The sequence below is a fragment of the Electrona antarctica genome, assembly GCF_951216825.1.
Source record: "Electrona antarctica genome assembly, chromosome: 14".
Taxonomy (NCBI): domain Eukaryota; kingdom Metazoa; phylum Chordata; class Actinopteri; order Myctophiformes; family Myctophidae; genus Electrona; species Electrona antarctica.
The window spans coordinates 11868853-11888374 of record NC_136795.1 but is presented as its reverse complement, the minus strand read 5'-3'; the positions used below and the strand labels follow the sequence as shown (position 1 = coordinate 11888374).

General features: G+C 49.1%; 1 protein-coding gene across 1 annotated transcript in view; it reads right to left on the bottom strand.

Annotated features, from left to right (window-relative positions):
- The window catches only part of coro7 (coronin 7), a 196882-nt gene that overhangs the window by 164589 nt on the left and 12771 nt on the right, over positions 1–19522 (bottom strand). The window contains exon 7 of the mRNA XM_079521686.1: positions 16120–16170. Coding sequence (XP_079377812.1) covers positions 16120–16170 — 51 coding nt within the window. The remainder of the gene's footprint in view (positions 1–16119; positions 16171–19522) is intronic.

Sequence of the window (19522 nt, the reverse complement as noted above, 5' to 3'; positions counted from 1 at the left end):
CTGCGACCCTCTCACCTCTCTCTACTCCAGCAAATATTTCCTCCCCCCCGTCGCCTCCAAACACACATTGATTAGCTCATCTCGCCGTTTACTGCACACACCCAGCCTTAACCTAATACTCCATCTAACCAGCGTGGAATTATCTCCTGCTTTACAAAAAAAATAAGCAGATGTGGGGGAAGAAAGTCGTAAAAAAAAAAGGGGGGGGCTCGATGAATGCTTCTTAATCCAAACAGTGAAATGAAGTGAATGGAGTATCCAGATGATACCCCACTGTACCACAGAGCTATGCAGGACAGAAAAAAAACGAGAGAAAAAAAACATCCCCCTCATTAATACAAGATTCCTTGCAGCCCAGCCAGAATCCCCCAACCATAACTGACACTGGCATTAGGGCAGCTAGTAGCACTGGGATCTGAGAGGAGAGAGAGACAAAGAGAAGTAGAGGGAGAGAGAGAGAAGTGGAGGGAGAGAGAAGTGGAGGGGGAGAGAGGGAGAGAGAGAAGTGGAGGGGGAGAGAGAGGGAGAGAGAAGTGGAGGGGGAGAGAGAAGTGGAGGGGGAGAGAGAGAGAGAGAGAAGTGGAGGGGGAGAGAGGGAGAGAGAGAAGTGGAGGGGGAGAGAGAGGGAGAGAGAAGTGGAGGGGGAGAGAGAGAAGTGGAGGGGGAGAGAGGGGGAGAGAGAAGTGGAGGGGGAGAGAGAGAAGTGGAGGGGGAGAGAGGGGGAGAGAGAAGTGGAGGGGGAGAGAGAGGGAGAGAGAAGTGGAGGGGGAGAGAGGGGGGGAGAGAAGTGGAGGGGGAGAGAGAGGGAGAGAAGTGGAGGGGGAGAGAGAGGGAGAGAGAAGTGGAGGGGGAGAGAGAGGGAGAGAGAAGTGGAGGGGGAGAGAGAGAAGTGGAGGGGGAGAGAGAGGGAGAGAGAAGTGGAGGGGGAGAGAGAGGGAGAGAGAAGTGGAGGGGGAGAGAGAGGGAGAGAGAAGTGGAGGGGGAGAGAGAGGGAGAGAGAAGTGGAGGGGGAGAGAGAGAAGTGGAGGGGGAGAGAGAGAAGTGGAGGGGGAGAGAGAGAAGTGGAGGGGGAGAGAGAGAAGTGGAGGGGGAGAGAGAGGGAGAGAGAAGTGGAGGGGGAGAGAGGGAGAGAGAGAAGTGGAGGGGGAGAGAGAGAAGTGGAGGGGGAGAGAGAGGGAGAGAGAAGTGGAGGGGGAGAGAGAGAAGTGGAGGGGGAGAGAGAGGGAGAGAGAAGTGGAGGGGGAGAGAGAGGGAGAGAGAAGTGGAGGGGGAGAGAGGGAGAGAGAGAAGTGGAGGGGGAGAGAGAGAAGTGGAGGGGGAGAGAGAGGTGGAGGGGGAGAGAGAGGGAGAGAGAGGTGGAGGGGGAGAGAGGGAGAGAGAGAAGTGGAGGGGGAGAGAGAGAAGTGGAGGGGGAGAGAGAGAAGTGGAGGGGGAGAGAGAGGGAGAGAGAAGTGGAGGGGGAGAGAGAGAAGTGGAGGGGGAGAGAGAGGGAGAGAGAAGTGGAGGGGGAGAGAGAGAAGTGGAGGGGGAGAGAGAGGGAGAGAGAAGTGGAGGGGGAGAGAGAGAAGTGGAGGGGGAGAGAGAGGGAGAGAGAAGTGGAGGGGGAGAGAGGGAGAGCGAGGGAGAGAGAGAAGTGGAGGGGGAGAGAGGGAGAGCGAGGGAGAGAGAGAAGTGGAGGGGGAGAGAGGGAGAGAGAGAAAAAGAGAAGTGGAGGGGGAGAGAGAGGGAGAGAGAAGTGGAGGGGGAGAGAGAGAAGTGGAGGGGGAGAGAGAGGGAGAGAGAAGTGGAGGGGGAGAGAGAGGGAGAGAGAAGTGGAGGGGGAGAGAGAGGGAGAGAGAAGTGGAGGGGGAGAGAGAGGGAGAGAGAGAAAAAGAGAAGTGATGGGGGAGAGAGGGAGAGAGAGAAAAAGAGAAGTGGAGGGGGAGAGAGGGAGAGCGAGGGAGAGAGAGAAGTGGAGGGGGAGAGAGAGGGAGAGAGAAGTGGAGGGGGAGAGAGAGGGAGAGAGAAGTGGAGGGGGAGAGAGAGAAGTGGAGGGGGAGAGAGAGGGAGAGAGAAGTGGAGGGGGAGAGAGAGGGAGAGAGAAGTGGAGGGGGAGAGAGAGGGAGAGAGAAGTGGAGGGGGAGAGAGAGGGAGAGAGAAGTGGAGGGGGAGAGAGAGGGAGAGAGAAGTGGAGGGGGAGAGAGAGGGAGAGAGAGAAAAAGAGAAGTGGAGGGGGAGAGAGGGAGAGAGAGAAAAAGAGAAGTGGAGGGGGAGAGAGGGAGAGCGAGGGAGAGAGAGAAGTGGAGGGGGAGAGAGAGGGAGAGAGAAGTGGAGGGGGAGAGAGAGGGAGAGAGAAGTGGAGGGGGAGAGAGAGGGAGAGAGAAGTGGAGGGGGAGAGAGAGGGAGAGAGAGAAAAAGAGAAGTGATGGGGGAGAGAGGGAGAAGTGGAGGGAGAGAGAGAGAAGTGGAGGGGGAGAGAGAGGGAGAGAGAGGTGGAGGGGGAGAGAGGGAGAGAGGGGGAAAGAGAGAGAGAGAGCAAGGGCAACATCTGTGCCGAGTTAACCACTGGCCATTAGCGGGTCCTCGACCCATCAGTTCTTACCGAGAGACGCATGGAGCTGTAGACATCAGGGTGAAGGAGAGAACAGTAAGAGACATACCAGAGGAATCAAGACAGTAAGGTGATGGAGGGCATGGAGAAAGAGACGTATAGGCATGTGTGACGACGATATTTTCTTTTCTTATTAAGGATCCCCATTAGCTGGTGCCATGGCAACCAGTCCTTCCTGGGGTGCACATAAAAAAAACATACCAACTACATTTACAAAATGATTAAATGTCAGTACTCAAACACAATGCAGATACTGTAGGAAACTCGAACTTCAAAATAAAAATCACGCCCATGTGAAGTGAGGGGCGCTCTCATCATCATTACAGCTTTTAGTGTGTTGTGTTCACACTATGACGGAATTCAATGTTTGTGTTAGGACAAAGTTTGTGTTTACACACACACCAAAAGCTGGACATAGGAAGGCACTAGCACCCCTCAAAAATGAAGTGTCCTTGAGCAAGACTCTGAACCCCTAATTGCTCCCGGTGTGCAGGTTGGTGCCTTGCATGGTTTCCTGTGCCATCGGTGTGTACTGTGAATGTGTGTGTGAATGGGAGAATGTGTGTGTGTGAATGTGTGTGTGAATGGGAGAATGTGTGTGTGTGAATGTGTGTGTGAATGTGTGTGTGTGTGAATGGGAGAATGTAATGCACAATCTCTGTAAAGCACCTTGGATAAAGGCACTATATACAGTTGGAGGCCATCGATATTGTCCTTTTCTTTTGCGTGAAAAGGTGATCTGCGCAAAAGGACAGTTAACCCATTTTGGGCGGGAACCCCTTTTGGTGTTTTAAACATTATGTTATAATTTAGCTATTGAAAAATAGCAGATCTACAAGCTCATAGCGCGCCACCAAGTGGCGCGCTACGAGCTTGTAGGTCTGCTATTTTTGAAAAATCGTGAAAATTTAGAAGGATTTTTTCAGGATTTAGAAGGATTTTTAAAAGTTTTGAGGTCAGGCCTAAATGGGTCAAATGATAAGGGACAATATCGGTGGCACCCAACTGTAAATGCACCATTTACCATTTATTTATTTACCATTTACAAAAATACTTCACTTCTGTAAATGCAGCAGAGGTTGCAGCAGAGGTTTCGAGGCAGGTTATTCCAAAGAGACAATGATCTAAATAAAACAAATGTCTTTAAAACATTGGTTTTGGAGATGACAGGCGAGGTAGTTACATCTGCGCAGTGTGTACGTATTGTGCATGTATTAAAACAACGGCGACATAACCTACAAAGAGGAGGTGATCTCATGTTGAGGTAGTTCATCATGTCAATAAATGCCTTCTTGAGCACAAAGCGGCACTTGGTTGAGGATGTCAAACTAAATCCCATTTGATGAAAGCTTATATTAGGGTCAGGCGTTTGCCACGGGAGAGTCAAAGGTCGCGGGGATTACGCCGGTTACACGGGAGATCAACCCACCATTTGGCAGCTTGACCCCTTCGGCAGAACTAAACACACAACGGGGGCCAGACCTGCCAGGTGTCTTTCCTCGACTATATAAGTCCAGTACTCCAGCTTTCAGCGAGAAGAAATATGAGTGTTACCACGTCTGTGTTGGACCGGCGATGTGGAGGGGAAGAAAAGCCAAATACGTGCTAGCATTTCCCAATCAACACAGTCTTCATGTAACATACTGCAACTATAATATATGAAGTGTTTACGGACTCCCCCATACATGTTATCTTGCGCTGCAGGGTTAAATAGTGGCATCTAGAGAGGTGAGAATGCAAGAGAACAGGAGGAAATCTACAGAGTAATTCTACTATGACATGTTTACACAGTTAGGGGAGAGGAATAGGCTTCGGGCACACGTTCAGCACACACACACACAAGTAGTTTTCAGACAACACCACAGCATCCAAGGACCAGGGGATGAGGCTTCTATGCTGTCAGCGACGGCTCCATAAATCAACAGTGCCGGTCCAACAAACGTGGTGTGGCTGGGTGCATTAGAAAATAGATTTTTGATATACTAAAAGGATTTGGTTTGGTTGCAACTTGCAAGCTAAATTATGCTGCTTGTGTAGCTGGAATGCGGAGCTCATGCCTCTATGTGGAGCTCTGACATATACTTGGAACATGCCGCGGTTCTTTATAGACATTATATTTCACGTTTCACAATGTTGACTCCACAGCCTTGCGGTGTTAGTATTAGACATTCTCCGAGCTCTAAACACATTTTCATTCTGGAGGAAGTATCAAAATCTCATTCTCTGGTTGGAGTTGACGGGAGGGTGTTTGTGAGAAGAATTGGTTGGTGAGAAAGCAGGATTCTGAGCATTTTTGAGGCCGTGTATGGAAATAGAATCTCTCACAATTCTGATGCGCACAAAGTAATTTACAGTAATTACAATGAAACTCGAGTCACGTTTCTAGCATTTCAGCGCGGATTCAACACGCCAACGGCATCGAGCGCAACGCCTCATCTCAGAATACCGGGAATGTGTGACATTAGACAGCCAACGTGTGTGTGTGTGCACATGGGAAGGTTAAGGGACACAGATGGGACTCCTCAGACGAGCCCTCCATCGTTGCTTCCATCCCGGTTCTCCATAAACTCAATATATGGCAGTTAAATATGGCCAGGAAAAAATTGTAAGGTTCCGATATGAAGGACCACTCAACGTCTTTGTATTAGTTCTGTATACAGTTAGTTTATAAATATTGTTTCCATCCAGTTTTGAGTTTAACCCATATTTTCACTCAGCAGGCAGAGATTCACGAATCTATGTAAAAATAATTCAAGGTGATTTTTTGTTTTGTTTTACATTACAGGATGGCTGACATACAAACCAATGGAGCTGTGACCAGACTGATGCCCGAACGGCAGGAGTCGAGCGGGAGCTCAGATAAGTGAAAATACATCAAAGCTTTATAAAGGCACGTCCAGGGCAAGACCTCTCTCGTCTATGCTAGCCCCCCGCTCGTCTTTCAGACCAGTGGTTCTTAAATCTGGGTCCAAGGACCCCCAGGGGTCCTTGAGGGAGTTCCAGGGGGTCCCCAGCAAAATGATAGTTAGGAACCAAATGGACCCTTATGGGTCTGTAACTCTGAGAATGTACAAATGGAACATTTGTACACTGAGTTAAATTAACATAGATTTTACAATATAAATTGGGGGTCCCAGAGATTGAAATGCCATTAAATGGGGGTCCTTGAAATGAAAATGGTTGAGAATCACTGCTAGAGCCATAAAAGCCTTCTCTTATGGGGGTCCTTTGGATATACTTTCAAATGGGGGTCCGCAGGCTAATGAGTATCATTTTTGGGGGTCCTTGACATGAAAAAGTTTGGGGACCCCTGCTTCAGAGCATCCCTAGGTCCACACATCACTATACAACCCCTGCTTCAGAGCATCCCTAGGTCCACACATCGCTATACAACCCCTGCTTCAGAGGCTCCCCTAGGTCCACACATCACTATACAACCCCTGCTTCAGAGCATCCCCTAGGTCCACACATCACTATACAACCCCTGCTTCAGAGGATCCCCTAGGTCCACACATCACTATACAACCCCTGCTTCAGAGCATCCCATAGGTCCACACATCACTATACAACCCCTGCTTCAGAGGCTCCCCTAGGTCCACACATCACTATACAACCCCTGCTTCAGAGCATCCCCTAGGTCCACACATCACTATACAACCCCTGCTTCAGAGCATCCCCTAGGTCCACACATCACTATACAACCCCTGCTTCAGAGGATCCCCTAGGTCCACACATCACTATACAACCCCTGCTTCAGAGCATCCCATAGGTCCACACATCACTATACAACCCCTGCTTCAGAGGCTCCCCTAGGTCCACACATCACTATACAACCCCTGCTTCAGAGCATCCCCTAGGTCCACACATCACTATACAACCCCTGCTTCAGAGCATCCCCTAGGTCCACACATCACTATACAACCCCTGCTTCAGAGGATCCCCTAGGTCCACACATCACTATACAACCCCTGCTTCAGAGGATCCCCTAGGTCCACACATCACTATACAACCCCTGCTTCAGAGCATCCCCTAGGTCCACACATCACTATACAACCCCTGCTTCAGAGCATCCCCTAGGTCCACACATCGCTATACAACCCCTGCTTCAGAGCATCCCCTAGGTCCACACATCACTATACAACCCCTGCTTCAGAGCATCCCTAGGTCCACACATCACTATACAACCCCTGCTTCAGAGCATCCCCTAGGTCCACACATCACTATACAACCCCTGCTTCAGAGCATCCCTAGGTCCACACATCACTATACAACCCCTGCTTCAGAGCATCCCCTAGGTCCACACATCGCTATACAACCCCTGCTTCAGAGCATCCCCTAGGTCCACACATCACTATACAACCCCTGCTTCAGAGCATCCCCTAGGTCCACACATCGCTATACAACCCCTGCTTCAGAGGATCCCCTAGGTCCACACATCACTATACAACCCCTGCTTCAGAGCATCCCCTAGGTCCACACATCACTATACAACCCCTGCTTCAGAGCATCCCCTAGGTCCACACATCGCTATACAACCCCTGCTTCAGAGCATCCCTAGGTCCACACATCACTATACAACCCCTGCTTCAGAGCATCCCCTAGGTCCACACATCGCTATACAACCCCTGCTTCAGAGCATCCCCTAGGTCCACACATCACTATACAACCCCTGCTTCAGAGCATCCCCTAGGAGGTCCACACATCGCTATACAACCCCTGCTTCAGAGCATCCCCTAGGTCCACACATCACTATACAACCCCTGCTTCAGAGGATCCCCTAGGTCCACACATCACTATACAACCCCTGCTTCAGAGCATCCCCTAGGTCCACACATCACTATACAACCCCTGCTTCAGAGGATCCCCTAGGTCCACACATCACTATACAACCCCTGCTTCAGAGGCTCCCCTAGGTCCACACATCGCTATACAACCCCTGCTTCAGAGCATCCCCTAGGTCCACACATCACTATACAACCCCTGCTTCAGAGCATCCCCTAGGTCCACACATCACTATACAACCCCTGCTTCAGAGCATCCCCTAGGTCCACACATCACTATACAACCCCTGCTTCAGAGCATCCCCTAGGTCCACACATCACTATACAACCCCTGCTTCAGAGCATCCCCTAGGAGGTCCACACATCGCTATACAACCCCTGCTTCAGAGCATCCCTAGGTCCACACATCACTATACAACCCCTGCTTCAGAGCATCCCTAGGTCCACACATCACTATACAAGCTGCATAATCCCCTCTGCAGCACCGACAGAGCCTCATTGTACTGCCTGCCAGAGTCCACAGACACACACACACACACACACACACACACACACACACACACACACACACACACACACACACACACTAAGCTCACCGTGCCCGCTGGTAGTTTATTCTGCCTGTAATGAGAAATATGAGCATGGACACACACTGCCACACACACAGCAAAACATAATGGATACAAAGAGAGAAACACACACACACACACACCTACCACGGAGAACTACGGTCTGTCTGTTTTTATGGAGGGATATAAAAGGGGATTCGAGTGGCTAGTCGACGCCACCTATAGCAGTGAAAACCGCGATGTTTTTCCTTGGCCCTGCCCAGCGCGCTCTCCTCAAGTCCAAACCCATTCCAGCCCGTGGCCCTCTCTAATTTCACCCAAAGCAGCAGAAGCCTGAGGCGAAGAAGAGGAGAACTCTGGCCCCCGCATCCAGAAAACTATTCCCTTTTCCTGTCTCCGTCCTGCGCCAGCGACCACAGATCGACAGCTCTACAGCCAGCACCGGCCCAAAACTATGAGGGGTATTTTCAGCACTGTAATTTGAAGCACACATGCGCACCCTACACACACACACACACACACACACACAAGTATACACACGCACATGCAAACACAGTACGCACACGCAAACACAGCACACACACACACAAGTATACACACGCACATGCAAACACAGTATACACACACGCACATGCAAACACAGTACACACACACACAGTACACACACACACACACACACACACACACACACACACACACACACACACACACACACACACACACACACACACACACACACACACACACACACACACACACACACACACACACACACACACACACACACACACACACACACACACACACACACACACACACACACACACACACCAGGGGGCGCAAGTGCCCGCCCAAGGCACGCGCATCACCACACCCACATGACACCTTGTCCACTCTCTATGGGATCTGTACGTGCGGTTGTCCTCGGTCCCTGTGATGTGGGCCCGAGGAGCCTTCAGCTTAACTGATGCTCCATCGTTCGACGGCGCCGGCTTCCCGAAAATAATGGATGTTCAGCAAGCGACACCGTGGTACTATACGGTGGATAAATGAGCACCGTGAACGCAGGACAGGCAGGCAGGGCAGGGTGGAGGCCCCGGCTGTACAGAGACTCCTCTCAGGACAGGCAGGCAGGGCAGGGTGGAGGCCCCGGCTGTACAGAGACTCCTCTCAGGACAAGACAGGCAGGCAGGACAGGGTGGAGGCCCCGGCTGTACAGAGACTCCTCTCAGGACAGGCAGGCAGGGCAGGGTGGAGGCCCCGGCTGTACAGAGACTCATCTCAGGACAAGACAGGCAGGCAGGACAGGGTGGAGGCCCCGGCTGTACAGAGACTCCTCTCAGGACAGGCAGGCAGGGCAGGGTGGAGGCCCCGGCTGTACAGAGACTCATCTCAGGACAGGCAGGCAGGGCAGGGTGGAGGCCCCGGCTGTACAGAGACTCATCTCAGGGCAGGGTGGAGGCCCCGGCTGTACAGAGACTCCTCTCAGGACAGGCAGGCAGGGCAGGGTGGAGGCCCCGGCTGTACAGAGACTCATCTCAAAACAAGAGGCCAGCGCAAGGGATGCTATGGCACCGAGGGTTCAAGGGATGCTATGGCACCGAGGGTTCAAGCCAAGAATAGCCAACAAAGGTGTAGGGGAAAAATAAGCAGACCTAGTTCTGTTCTGTTCATTATTTCTCTAGAGGGTTGGTGGTTTCTTTTCGTTCTTTTGAGATTCTACTTACTTACATTTTTATTCTAAGTATTTAAATGAAACAATATGAAAACAATATCTGCAGGCACGGCATTGCACACCATGATGGAATGTTAATGGACATATAGAGGGGGATTAGCAGCATAATATGGATAACGGTTTCACGTATTGTGTGAGATAAATGTATGAAATATATCACCGTTAACTTTCCTTATATTAACATGAAGTGGCTTTAAAAGGACAGACAAAAACAAAACAACAAAATATATATCTGAAAGTCTATCTGATCTTTAGTGGTGGGAGATTCCAAGTATGCCACATGGGCAGATACACACGCGCGCGCACACACACACACACACACACACACACACACACACACACACACACACACACACACACACACACACACACACACACACACACACACACACACACACACACACACACACACACACACACACACACACACACACACACACACACACACACACACACACACACACACACACACACACACACACACACACACACACACACAGCATGCCAACTACTTAAATACACCCGTCTGTAAGCGAGCAAGCACACACACGCACACACGCACACACGCACAGACACACACACACACTGATTACAGATGCAGTACACACTGCTTCTCCTGTCCAAGACCTTAATTACCCTGCAGTCTTATTTCCCGTAAATACAGCAGGAGCAGAGTTGTAATTAGGGTCTAAATTTACCCCACCTGGCTGTGGGAGAACCCAGTCCGATCCTGGCCAGAGGGATGAGCCAGCCCCGGGCCACTGCACTGGACTCCACCATGCTATCCTATCCTGCCTGGCTGCACCCGCAGCACAACTGAACAAGCATGGTCTGATTGTGCCAGTATACAGTAATGTTAACACTGACACTGGACAGGTGTGACTTTGTCGGGTGCATGTGTTTGGTCTGACGTACTAACCGTCCGACAGGCATAAGTCCGAAAATCCTGCACCAAACCCTAACCTCACAGGGAAGCCATGGTGAAGTCTTAACCGGCAACGCATGTGTCTTAACCGGCAACGCATGTGTCTTAACCGGCAACGCATGTGTCTTAACCGGCAACGCATGTGTCTTAACCGGCAACGCATGTGTCTTAATCGGCAACGCATGTGTCTTAACCGGCAACGCATGTGTCTTAACCGGCAACGCATGTGTCTTAACCGGCAACGCATGTGTCTTAACCGGCAACGCATGTCGGGAGCCACGGGTGAGTCTTAAGGCTCATACATAGTCTGGATTTTCGGTAGTGAGGTGACCACCGAACTACATGACGTCACGAGCCGCGGTGAAGAGCAAACCACCGTCACCACCCCAGCCCTTCTCTCTGTTTTTACTCACCACCGCTCAATGTTATTTCAGCTCCGGTGGTCAGCTCACCACCGGAGCGGTGGTCACCTCACCACCGAAAATCCAGACTATGAATAGGCCTTTAACCAGCCACGCATGTGTCGGACTGTTGCATGTCGGAATGTTAGTACGTCGGACCAACGTATGCAGCCCGACTTTGTCTGTGGTTAACCCAGAGATTTAACTATGATGTGTGTATCTAAAAGTGTGTAGATCTGCTGTTTTCACTGCATGTTCGCCACCGGATAGGGACAGTTAGGGTTCATGTGGGTAAGATTCATACAGACTATCAAGAGAAATATCCATCATGTTTCAGGGTATAAGTCAGTTATTTGTGTTGCGGAGGGAGATTCTAATCCTTCACTTCTCACCTCCTCCAAAAATAAAATAAATAAAAACAGGAACCCCCGCCCTCCCTCCCTCTAATGGACTCCAGCTTTCGTGAGATAGCCTCCCCAGCAATCATTCCAGAGAAGAGCTGTGGCTTTTGCTGATGAGGACAACTGACTGGCTCTCATGTGAGAAGCCAAACACAGCTCACAGTGAGGTTAGAGACCCAAATAGCGCGGACACTTCTCAGCCTTTCTCTGTTTACTTTGCGGCCGTGCCGGCCATTCCCTGCCATCAAGTCAGATCTTGAAGCAACCCAGCGATGAAAACGCAAAGCCTAACGAGACCGCGGTGGACACTATTGCTGTGTCCTCACATTAAGCAAAAACAAATCAGTTTGTGGCACAACTGTGTAAATGCACGCTAAACCAACCGTCTCCAAGTGTTATGTGTAAAGAAGCGATTGCGAAAGGGCCGAACGCATGGCGCATGCGTTAAGCCTGGCTCAATGCGGTACATTTTCTTTCCCAAGTGAAAATCCGGTATTTCCGTTGAACCATGGAAAACAATAACTATCATTTTACTACAGTATAAATATAATGTAATTAAGTATAAATTGATCTTTAGAAATGTGCGTGGCCCCACTAGTTACTGCCCTCATTGGGTTTCCACGTTGTTGGGATCAACCACCTTGTGCTCATTAAAGTCTTCTCCAGTTAATGGGAGCTGCAGCGGTTCTCACGTTCTCCCCTTAGAAGGAGAAAGATGGAGAAGACAGCACATGTGAAAGCTGTCAGGGCGAGGCTCTGCCCACTCTGGACTCCACAGAGCCACAGCTGGCGCCTCACAAACCAACGTCCTTTGACATATCAGAGACATGGACTAGGAGGGGTAAAAAGGAGAGCATGTGCGTTTTGTGCACGCATAAGGTAAAGGAATAATGAAACAGATGCAAAGTGGACGAGTTCAAGATGGACAGATGAGAGAGAACAAGAAAGTAAAATCAAAGTTCGATCTTTACATCTCAACCCTTCATTGGTTTGAGGTGGTGGAGCCATGTGCAGAAGATCAGGGACATGCTGCTGACTCCGGCCTCTCCACACCACTCATCTCCTCTCACTTCATCTCCCTTTCCTCTCCCTCTTCTTTTCCTCTCCTCGCCTCTTCCAATGGCTTTTAAGAGCGAGGCTATTGTCTAACTCTAAACCTCTGGTAATGAGACAGCGAGGAAGAGGGGGGGGGGCAGCGAGCGTCAGGGAGAGTCAGTGGGCTTGGCTGGAATGTCCCAGCAGCACGTCTACACCAACCAGTAACCACCGGACTCATATTGGCGAGTTTGGTTCAGACATGCAGACTCTACTCAATACTGATTCAATCTAAACTAATGAGGAGAACCTTTTAACTGTGATTTAAAGGCAATGCAAGCATATTAGATTGGAATTCACTTGGATTCTTGGTTGATGGGGAGGGGGGGGGCATGTCCTAGAGAGCGAATGTACCGGAAATGTCTTCAGTCCGAATGGTGATTCTGGAGAGCTGTCGAGAAGCCACACTTAACCACTCAAACCCTACTGTACATTATATACTGTACTTTGTTGACCGAAATCCCCAGAGGTCTATTAGGTCTGCTGCGTTTTTCCCTCAACAACAAATTTCTTTCCTGAAAATAGCCAATCTACAGGCTCAGAACTCAACGCGTTGTGAGCCTATAAAGATTGGCTATTTTCAGCTACTGGTCGCCCCTGAATAAGGACACTAGGGTTCATGTGGTTAATGTCCTGTCTTGTGTCACTCAGGGATTCAGAGGTGCTGAAAACTGGAGCATGTTGCATTGAGCCATTTAAGAAAGCTGCTGAAAGGCCACGTGTAAAAAGAACTAAACAAAAGAAAGAGGCTTCGGTCTTCTGACACACCTGAGGTAAACATCCAGGTTCAAACACTTGGACTGGAGCCAGTCGACACGTTTCATGTTTCCAAGGCAAACACTACTGTATTCTGCCACACACAGACGGGCGTACATGTAACCGTACATACACCGTACATATAAAAGCATGTTTCGCCGGCACTGAGCCTAAGGCCGTCAATGAGAACAATCATCATGAGACGTTTTTCCACCGCCAGGCCCCTCTTCCCTCGGCTGTCAGGAGCCGCTGACGTCAGGCGGAACAACACATACCTCTCTCTCTCTCTCTCTCTCTCTCTAAAACACTGAGCCTTTCATCAACAGCAAAAAGGTGCGAGAGCTATGCAAACATAGAGACTTGGACGTGTGTGCGTACGTGAGCACAGGCAAAGAGACATGTATGCACACATACATGCCGAACACGCACAAGAATGCCTCCCCCACACACACACACACACACACACACGCACACACAGCAGCCTTCCAACGTGATGGGTGATGTGTCCTCCAGGTATTTAATCTACAGCCGCGTGCACTGTTGTTGTAGCGCTCCCGGTGTTTACAGATGAGAGAGCCAGGGGCCTATGGGACGGGGCCGACTGCAGCACCCACAGTAATGAAAACGCTTTGGGAGGTCCCGTGGCTGAACAGTGTGAGAATCTTTGTGCCGCATTGGCCCCCCCGTTCCTCAAACACACACACACTCGAGCTCCTTCCCCTAATCCACTTCCTCATTCCCGCCGGGTTGCGATGGAGACCTATTGGCTCGCCCCGGGGATGCCGGCCGTCGGTGGGCGGCTTCCCCAGTCTAAGGCAGCAGAGTGTGAGCGGTTTGGAGAGCTGGGGATCATGGCCGTATCACCGCCAGCGCGTTGTGGGATGGGTACCCGTGGGAAGAGGACAGCAGAGGGAGGGAGGAGGCAAGATGTGTACTGAGTCTCCAATAAATCAAAAGCAGATGAGTCACACACGCTGGGCGAATGTCAACATGTTTGTCACTGGACAGGGGAACTAGTCGCACAACGCGAAATGGAGTCAAGTGTGGAGCCACATGGAGACTACGCAGTACAATTAATGTTAATTTAACCACTTAAAGCTGATATATAATTAATTGTCCCTCAGGGCTCTATAATTGGTCCGCTCCTATTTTCTGTCTACAGCAAATATCTTCGGCTGAAAATAGCCGTTCTACAAGGCAAGCAAACATTGCTCGCATATTGCAACATATTGGGACATATTGGGACATTACAAGCTCACCACATGTGGTGAGCTTGTAAAAAGCCTGCCTTTTGCCAAATGTTCACCCCATAATAAGGACAGTAGGGTTCATGTGGTTAAATTACATTTGCACACTCTCCGAGTAAAGCCCTTTTCACACAGGGAAAATCAAACACAGACAATGGCTGTGAACATAGACCTGGGCACTCTTGACCCATCTATGCTTAAATAGCCACACTACATAATAAATAGCAAAAAGGCTTTCTGCTTCTGATTCAAGGCATCACACGAAGACCTCTCTCAGCACGTGTTTGCCCTCGGCTTAATCTCTCAAGACAGATTCTGTGCTAACAGCAGAATCTGTCAGCGCTACTGCCTTAAACATGTAGTAATGTTGTTGTTAGTAGGAATAAAAACAGAAGCACCCGGGAAGGCTCCCCGTCACCACTTTTCCCCCCCCCGTTATTTACCCAGGGTAGTAGCTGAGCACAAGTGCTCATTTTCAGCAACGCCCTACACATAGAAACACACAGACAGACATACAGACAGGCAGACAGACACATTAAAACCTGGGAGCTGACCAGTACAACCACAGTCTTATACTGTTGGCCACTAAGCAGCTCCACTGGAGCAATTGGGGGTTCAGTGCCTTGCTCAAGGGCACTTCAGCAGTGTTGGGTGAGTGATGACAAATCACTTCCCGACCCAGATTGTTCCTGCCCGTCCGGGGAATCGAACCGGCAACCTTTCGGCAACAAGGGCGCTCCTAGAACCCTTAGGCCACCACTGCCCTACCGCTATGAACTCCTCCAACACCACACCCCTCCCGCTCCCTCAGGTTGGGTGATGCCAACCTCCTTGGCATCCCCAGGACAAAGAAACAAACCTGGTGTGACACTTGACAGGGCCTTCTTGGTGGCTGCCCCTTCCCTAATACAACTCACATCAAAACTGCCCCCTCCCTCGCCACATTTAAAACCACTCAAAACCCACCTCATCCCCCCTTGTTTACCTTTACTTCTATAGTTTTTTACTTTTTAATAAAATAAAATCCTATGAAAGTTGTAAAGCAACTTTGAGTACACAGAAAAATGCTATATAAATTGTATGTATGTATGTATGTATGTATGTATGTATGTATGTATGTATGCATGTATGCATGCATGTATGTATGTATGTATGTATGAATGATAAGGACGTTGGACTGAAAAGGGAAGCAGCCAAATCCTAGTTCCTTAACAAAAAAAGGAGGTCATGCCCCCAGAGTAAAAAAAACTAAGATTTTTTTTTTTTTTTTTTGCAGAAAAGGTTGGATTAACAGATTTTGTTAAATGAGTCAAATGAGTCAAAAACAAGTGTTTTTTGGTTTGGGTGGTGTGGTGAACGACAGGACTGCATTAGCCCATTTTGGGCGGGAACCCCTTTTGGTGTTAGCATTATGTTATGCTTTAGCTATTGAAAAATAGCAGATCTACAAGCTCGTAGCGCGCCACTCGTGGCGCGCTACGAGCTTGTAGGTCTGCTATTTTTGAAAAATCGAAGAACGACTGACATAGAAACATAGCTTTTTCAGAAAACTGTCAGGATGTAGAAGACATTTTTATAATCTGATCTCAGGTCAAAATAGTTTAGTGGTCAGGACTTACCTGAACAGGTGTGAGCTGGGCTCTGGGGTCAAACACTCGCAGCATCTTGTCCTGGATAGAACAGAAAACACCTCATTGCAGATTTGAAGACATCATCATAACACAATCATTCATAATTAGAGACAAACCGGTAGGTAGGGCGATATGACTTCAAATCAAGATTATTTAAAACTTTTTATTATGATGAATGAACGATTATTTAATTTTTTAAAGTGAAAATACATCTACAAACTCACAATATGTTGCAACTCTGCTATTTTCACTATTGCACAATGAAGTATAGTAAAGTGGTTAATCGGACACAAATCGAATTTGTCGAAAAAAACACATATTTATTTATTTAAATCACTAGCCCGACTATAGAGCACGAGTTGGTAACGATGGAAGTTGGAGATCCATGCCCCACCCGGCTATGCAATACCTATTGTGCCCGTGTCAGAGTACTCCTTTCACCCATCTGTCGTGTCCCTTTTATGCCCATATGGAGATTTCTATATCTGTATCTCTGTGTCCCTTTATTCCTATACATGGAGTTCTGTGTCAGGCATGCCCAAATATGGAGTGTTGTGATGTCAGAACAGGCCTGCTCCATATATGGAGCCTGGGTAGGGGCCCGGTCCACACATGCTAAAATTGCTCTTATTTGCGCCGCCCTCGTTGAAAACAATGTATTTAAAACTCCAGCTTGTCCCTCTTCAGGCTGCATGAACAGCGCTCGGTTTCTGCCCCCTCAATATTGTAACTCTTCTATTAGATGGCTCTGGCCCCGTCCAGAGCCCGGGCAGAGGCCTTTTGTGGCGGTTCTGGACAACTACGGGCACTGCACTCTATGTGGGGGTGTAGAACATGTGTGTCGAATTTGAAGTTGGTGGGGCGAACGGTTCTGGAGTTACGTGGACGTACACACGTACACACAGAGAGACTTGGTGCATTTATAGATAGATAAGACCGAAGCCCGGCTGTAGAGCACGAGTCGGTAACGAGATCCATGCCCCACCGGGCTATATGTAATACCCGTTGTACCCGTGTCAGAGTACCCGTTTCACCCATCTGTCTGTGTCCCTTTTATGCCCATATATGGAAATGTCTCTGTCTCTCAATTTGAAAACACTTAGATTTGAATTGCACGTTTGTATGAAACATTTTTGTGACAGACTTCACAGCGACCTTGACCTTGTTATTGTGGATGTTTGTACCAGATGTAATGAATTTCCCTCCAGGAGTTCCTTAGATGATGCACGAGACTGCGACCGACTGTGAACTTTGACCGCAAAAATCTTCACTTCATTTTTACCCTGTATATAAAAACTTGAGTTATGGCCTAAAACATGTTTTGTGAGGTCACAGTGACCTTGGCCTTTGACCAGCTGTAACCAGCTCATCCTTCATAACATGTTTTTCTTCATCCTTTCTTTTGTGATAAGTTCATGTTTTGGGACAACCCAAAAGCACCGTCACCGGCAGATGGATACAAATAAATGACAATAACAGATCAGGCTGTTCCCTTAGCAGATGAAGTGCACACTGTGGGGCGACCACTTCCTTGGCTCAGTTAAGCCTGATTTATGCTCAACTATAACTGTCCGTTGACTGTGACCTGTCACACACTAAAAACAGCTGTTCAACAAGCTCACACTTGCAACGTGACGCGTTGTAAGCTTTAAGATCTGCTATTTTCTGCGAGCAACAGTGTATAAATTAAGCATTGGTCTACTTTGATGGATTCCCGGGACATGCCCCATCCATGTGACATGTCCATGTTTTACAGTGAATTTTGCCTTTGTGAGGAGCCTGAAAGGGATGTGCCGAAGAGGTCAAAGAGCATGTGAGAGGTCGGGATTTAAAGCTCTCACAGAGGCGAGAGGCTGGAAGAGAAGAGCACCAACGGCCAGCTGTGACTTGCTTCTCCCAAATACCACCATATGAAAGCATTTCGCACTGGACCAATGACACAATGTTCACTTTGAGTTGAGACATTTTGCAAAATGTCCCGAGAGTGATATCAGCGTCAAGATCAATCCCAGATGGAGCACGGCGTCATTATGCAGACAAACAAAACCCAGATTGGTGGGAGTTTTTTTTGGTGTGTGATATATCAGTGCAATCTGTGGGATGCACTGATAGCGACTGAAATCCAGTGACCTCTCTGTGGCACCTACGTGCCTTGACCCCAAGCAACTGAAGCAGCATACTGCATCAATCACACCGAGCCAATCAGAAGAGGAGGAGGGGGGGTCCTCTGTGATTGAGAGGAAATGGGGTGTAATGGGAACAGGCTGTGACCGCGACATGCACAGTCCGCCGTAATGTCACTCAATACCAGTGTGTGACTGTGATCACAGCGGCAGACTGACATGCAGACGAGGAGGCCGATAGCAGGTAATAACTATAACTAGAGGGCTTAGAACAAACACATGCACTTTGCAAACATATACATGTCAGGCCGGATCAGCGGGCTGACAGTGAGGGATTCAAGCTCACATCCGCAACACTGACAATGGCCTACACACAGTGACACAGACACACGCACACACAGACAGACAAAGCTCATAACAGTGCCACAGGCGTCTATACTGGGTGGGTGCACCCCCTTTCCCTGTACATCAAATATTTCACGATACTGTGTGTTCGCCCCAGAATAGGGACGCTACTAGAGAGTTCATAAACACACTTTTGTTAAGGACCCAGTTGTCACGGTCAGCAGCATGTTGTGCTAGCTGTCTGAAACCAGAGAGTTCAAGTTAAGGATTGGTAGGAGTGGGGGCAGGGTTGACCTCACCTCTGGCACTTCTAAAGCCCCCCAGTTCAAAAATCTAGACTCCTCAACCATCCACCAGCTTTGGATGCGGGGACATATAATTTGCTGTTTATTGACAGGAATAGCAAACAAGGGATTTCCTTAGGGTCCCGTTTGTGTGTGCGTATGCGTATGCATTTGCGTGTGTGCGTGGGCGCAAGCTAGGCCACCCAAGAGTTAGAATGCCCCCAGGCCAGGCTATACCATTGGGCCTCTGTGACCTAAACCTAAGCCTAAAGTAAGGAGAGCACAGTGCCAGAGCAACACAGACACACAAACACACACTAACAGTCATTTCCAGGATCTTGCCCCCAGACAAGACCTAACCCATCTACAAAATGGACAAACCCATATAGCTAGAACCACACACACACACACACACACACACACACACACACACACACACACACACACACACACACACACACACACACACACACACACACACACACACACACACACACACACACACACACACACACACACACACACACACACACACACACACACACACACACACACACACACTAAGTGTTGTTGTGCAAACATGTGAGAGGTGAAACTATCTGGCAGTGCAAACACTCAGGGTCCAGGCACATAAAGATG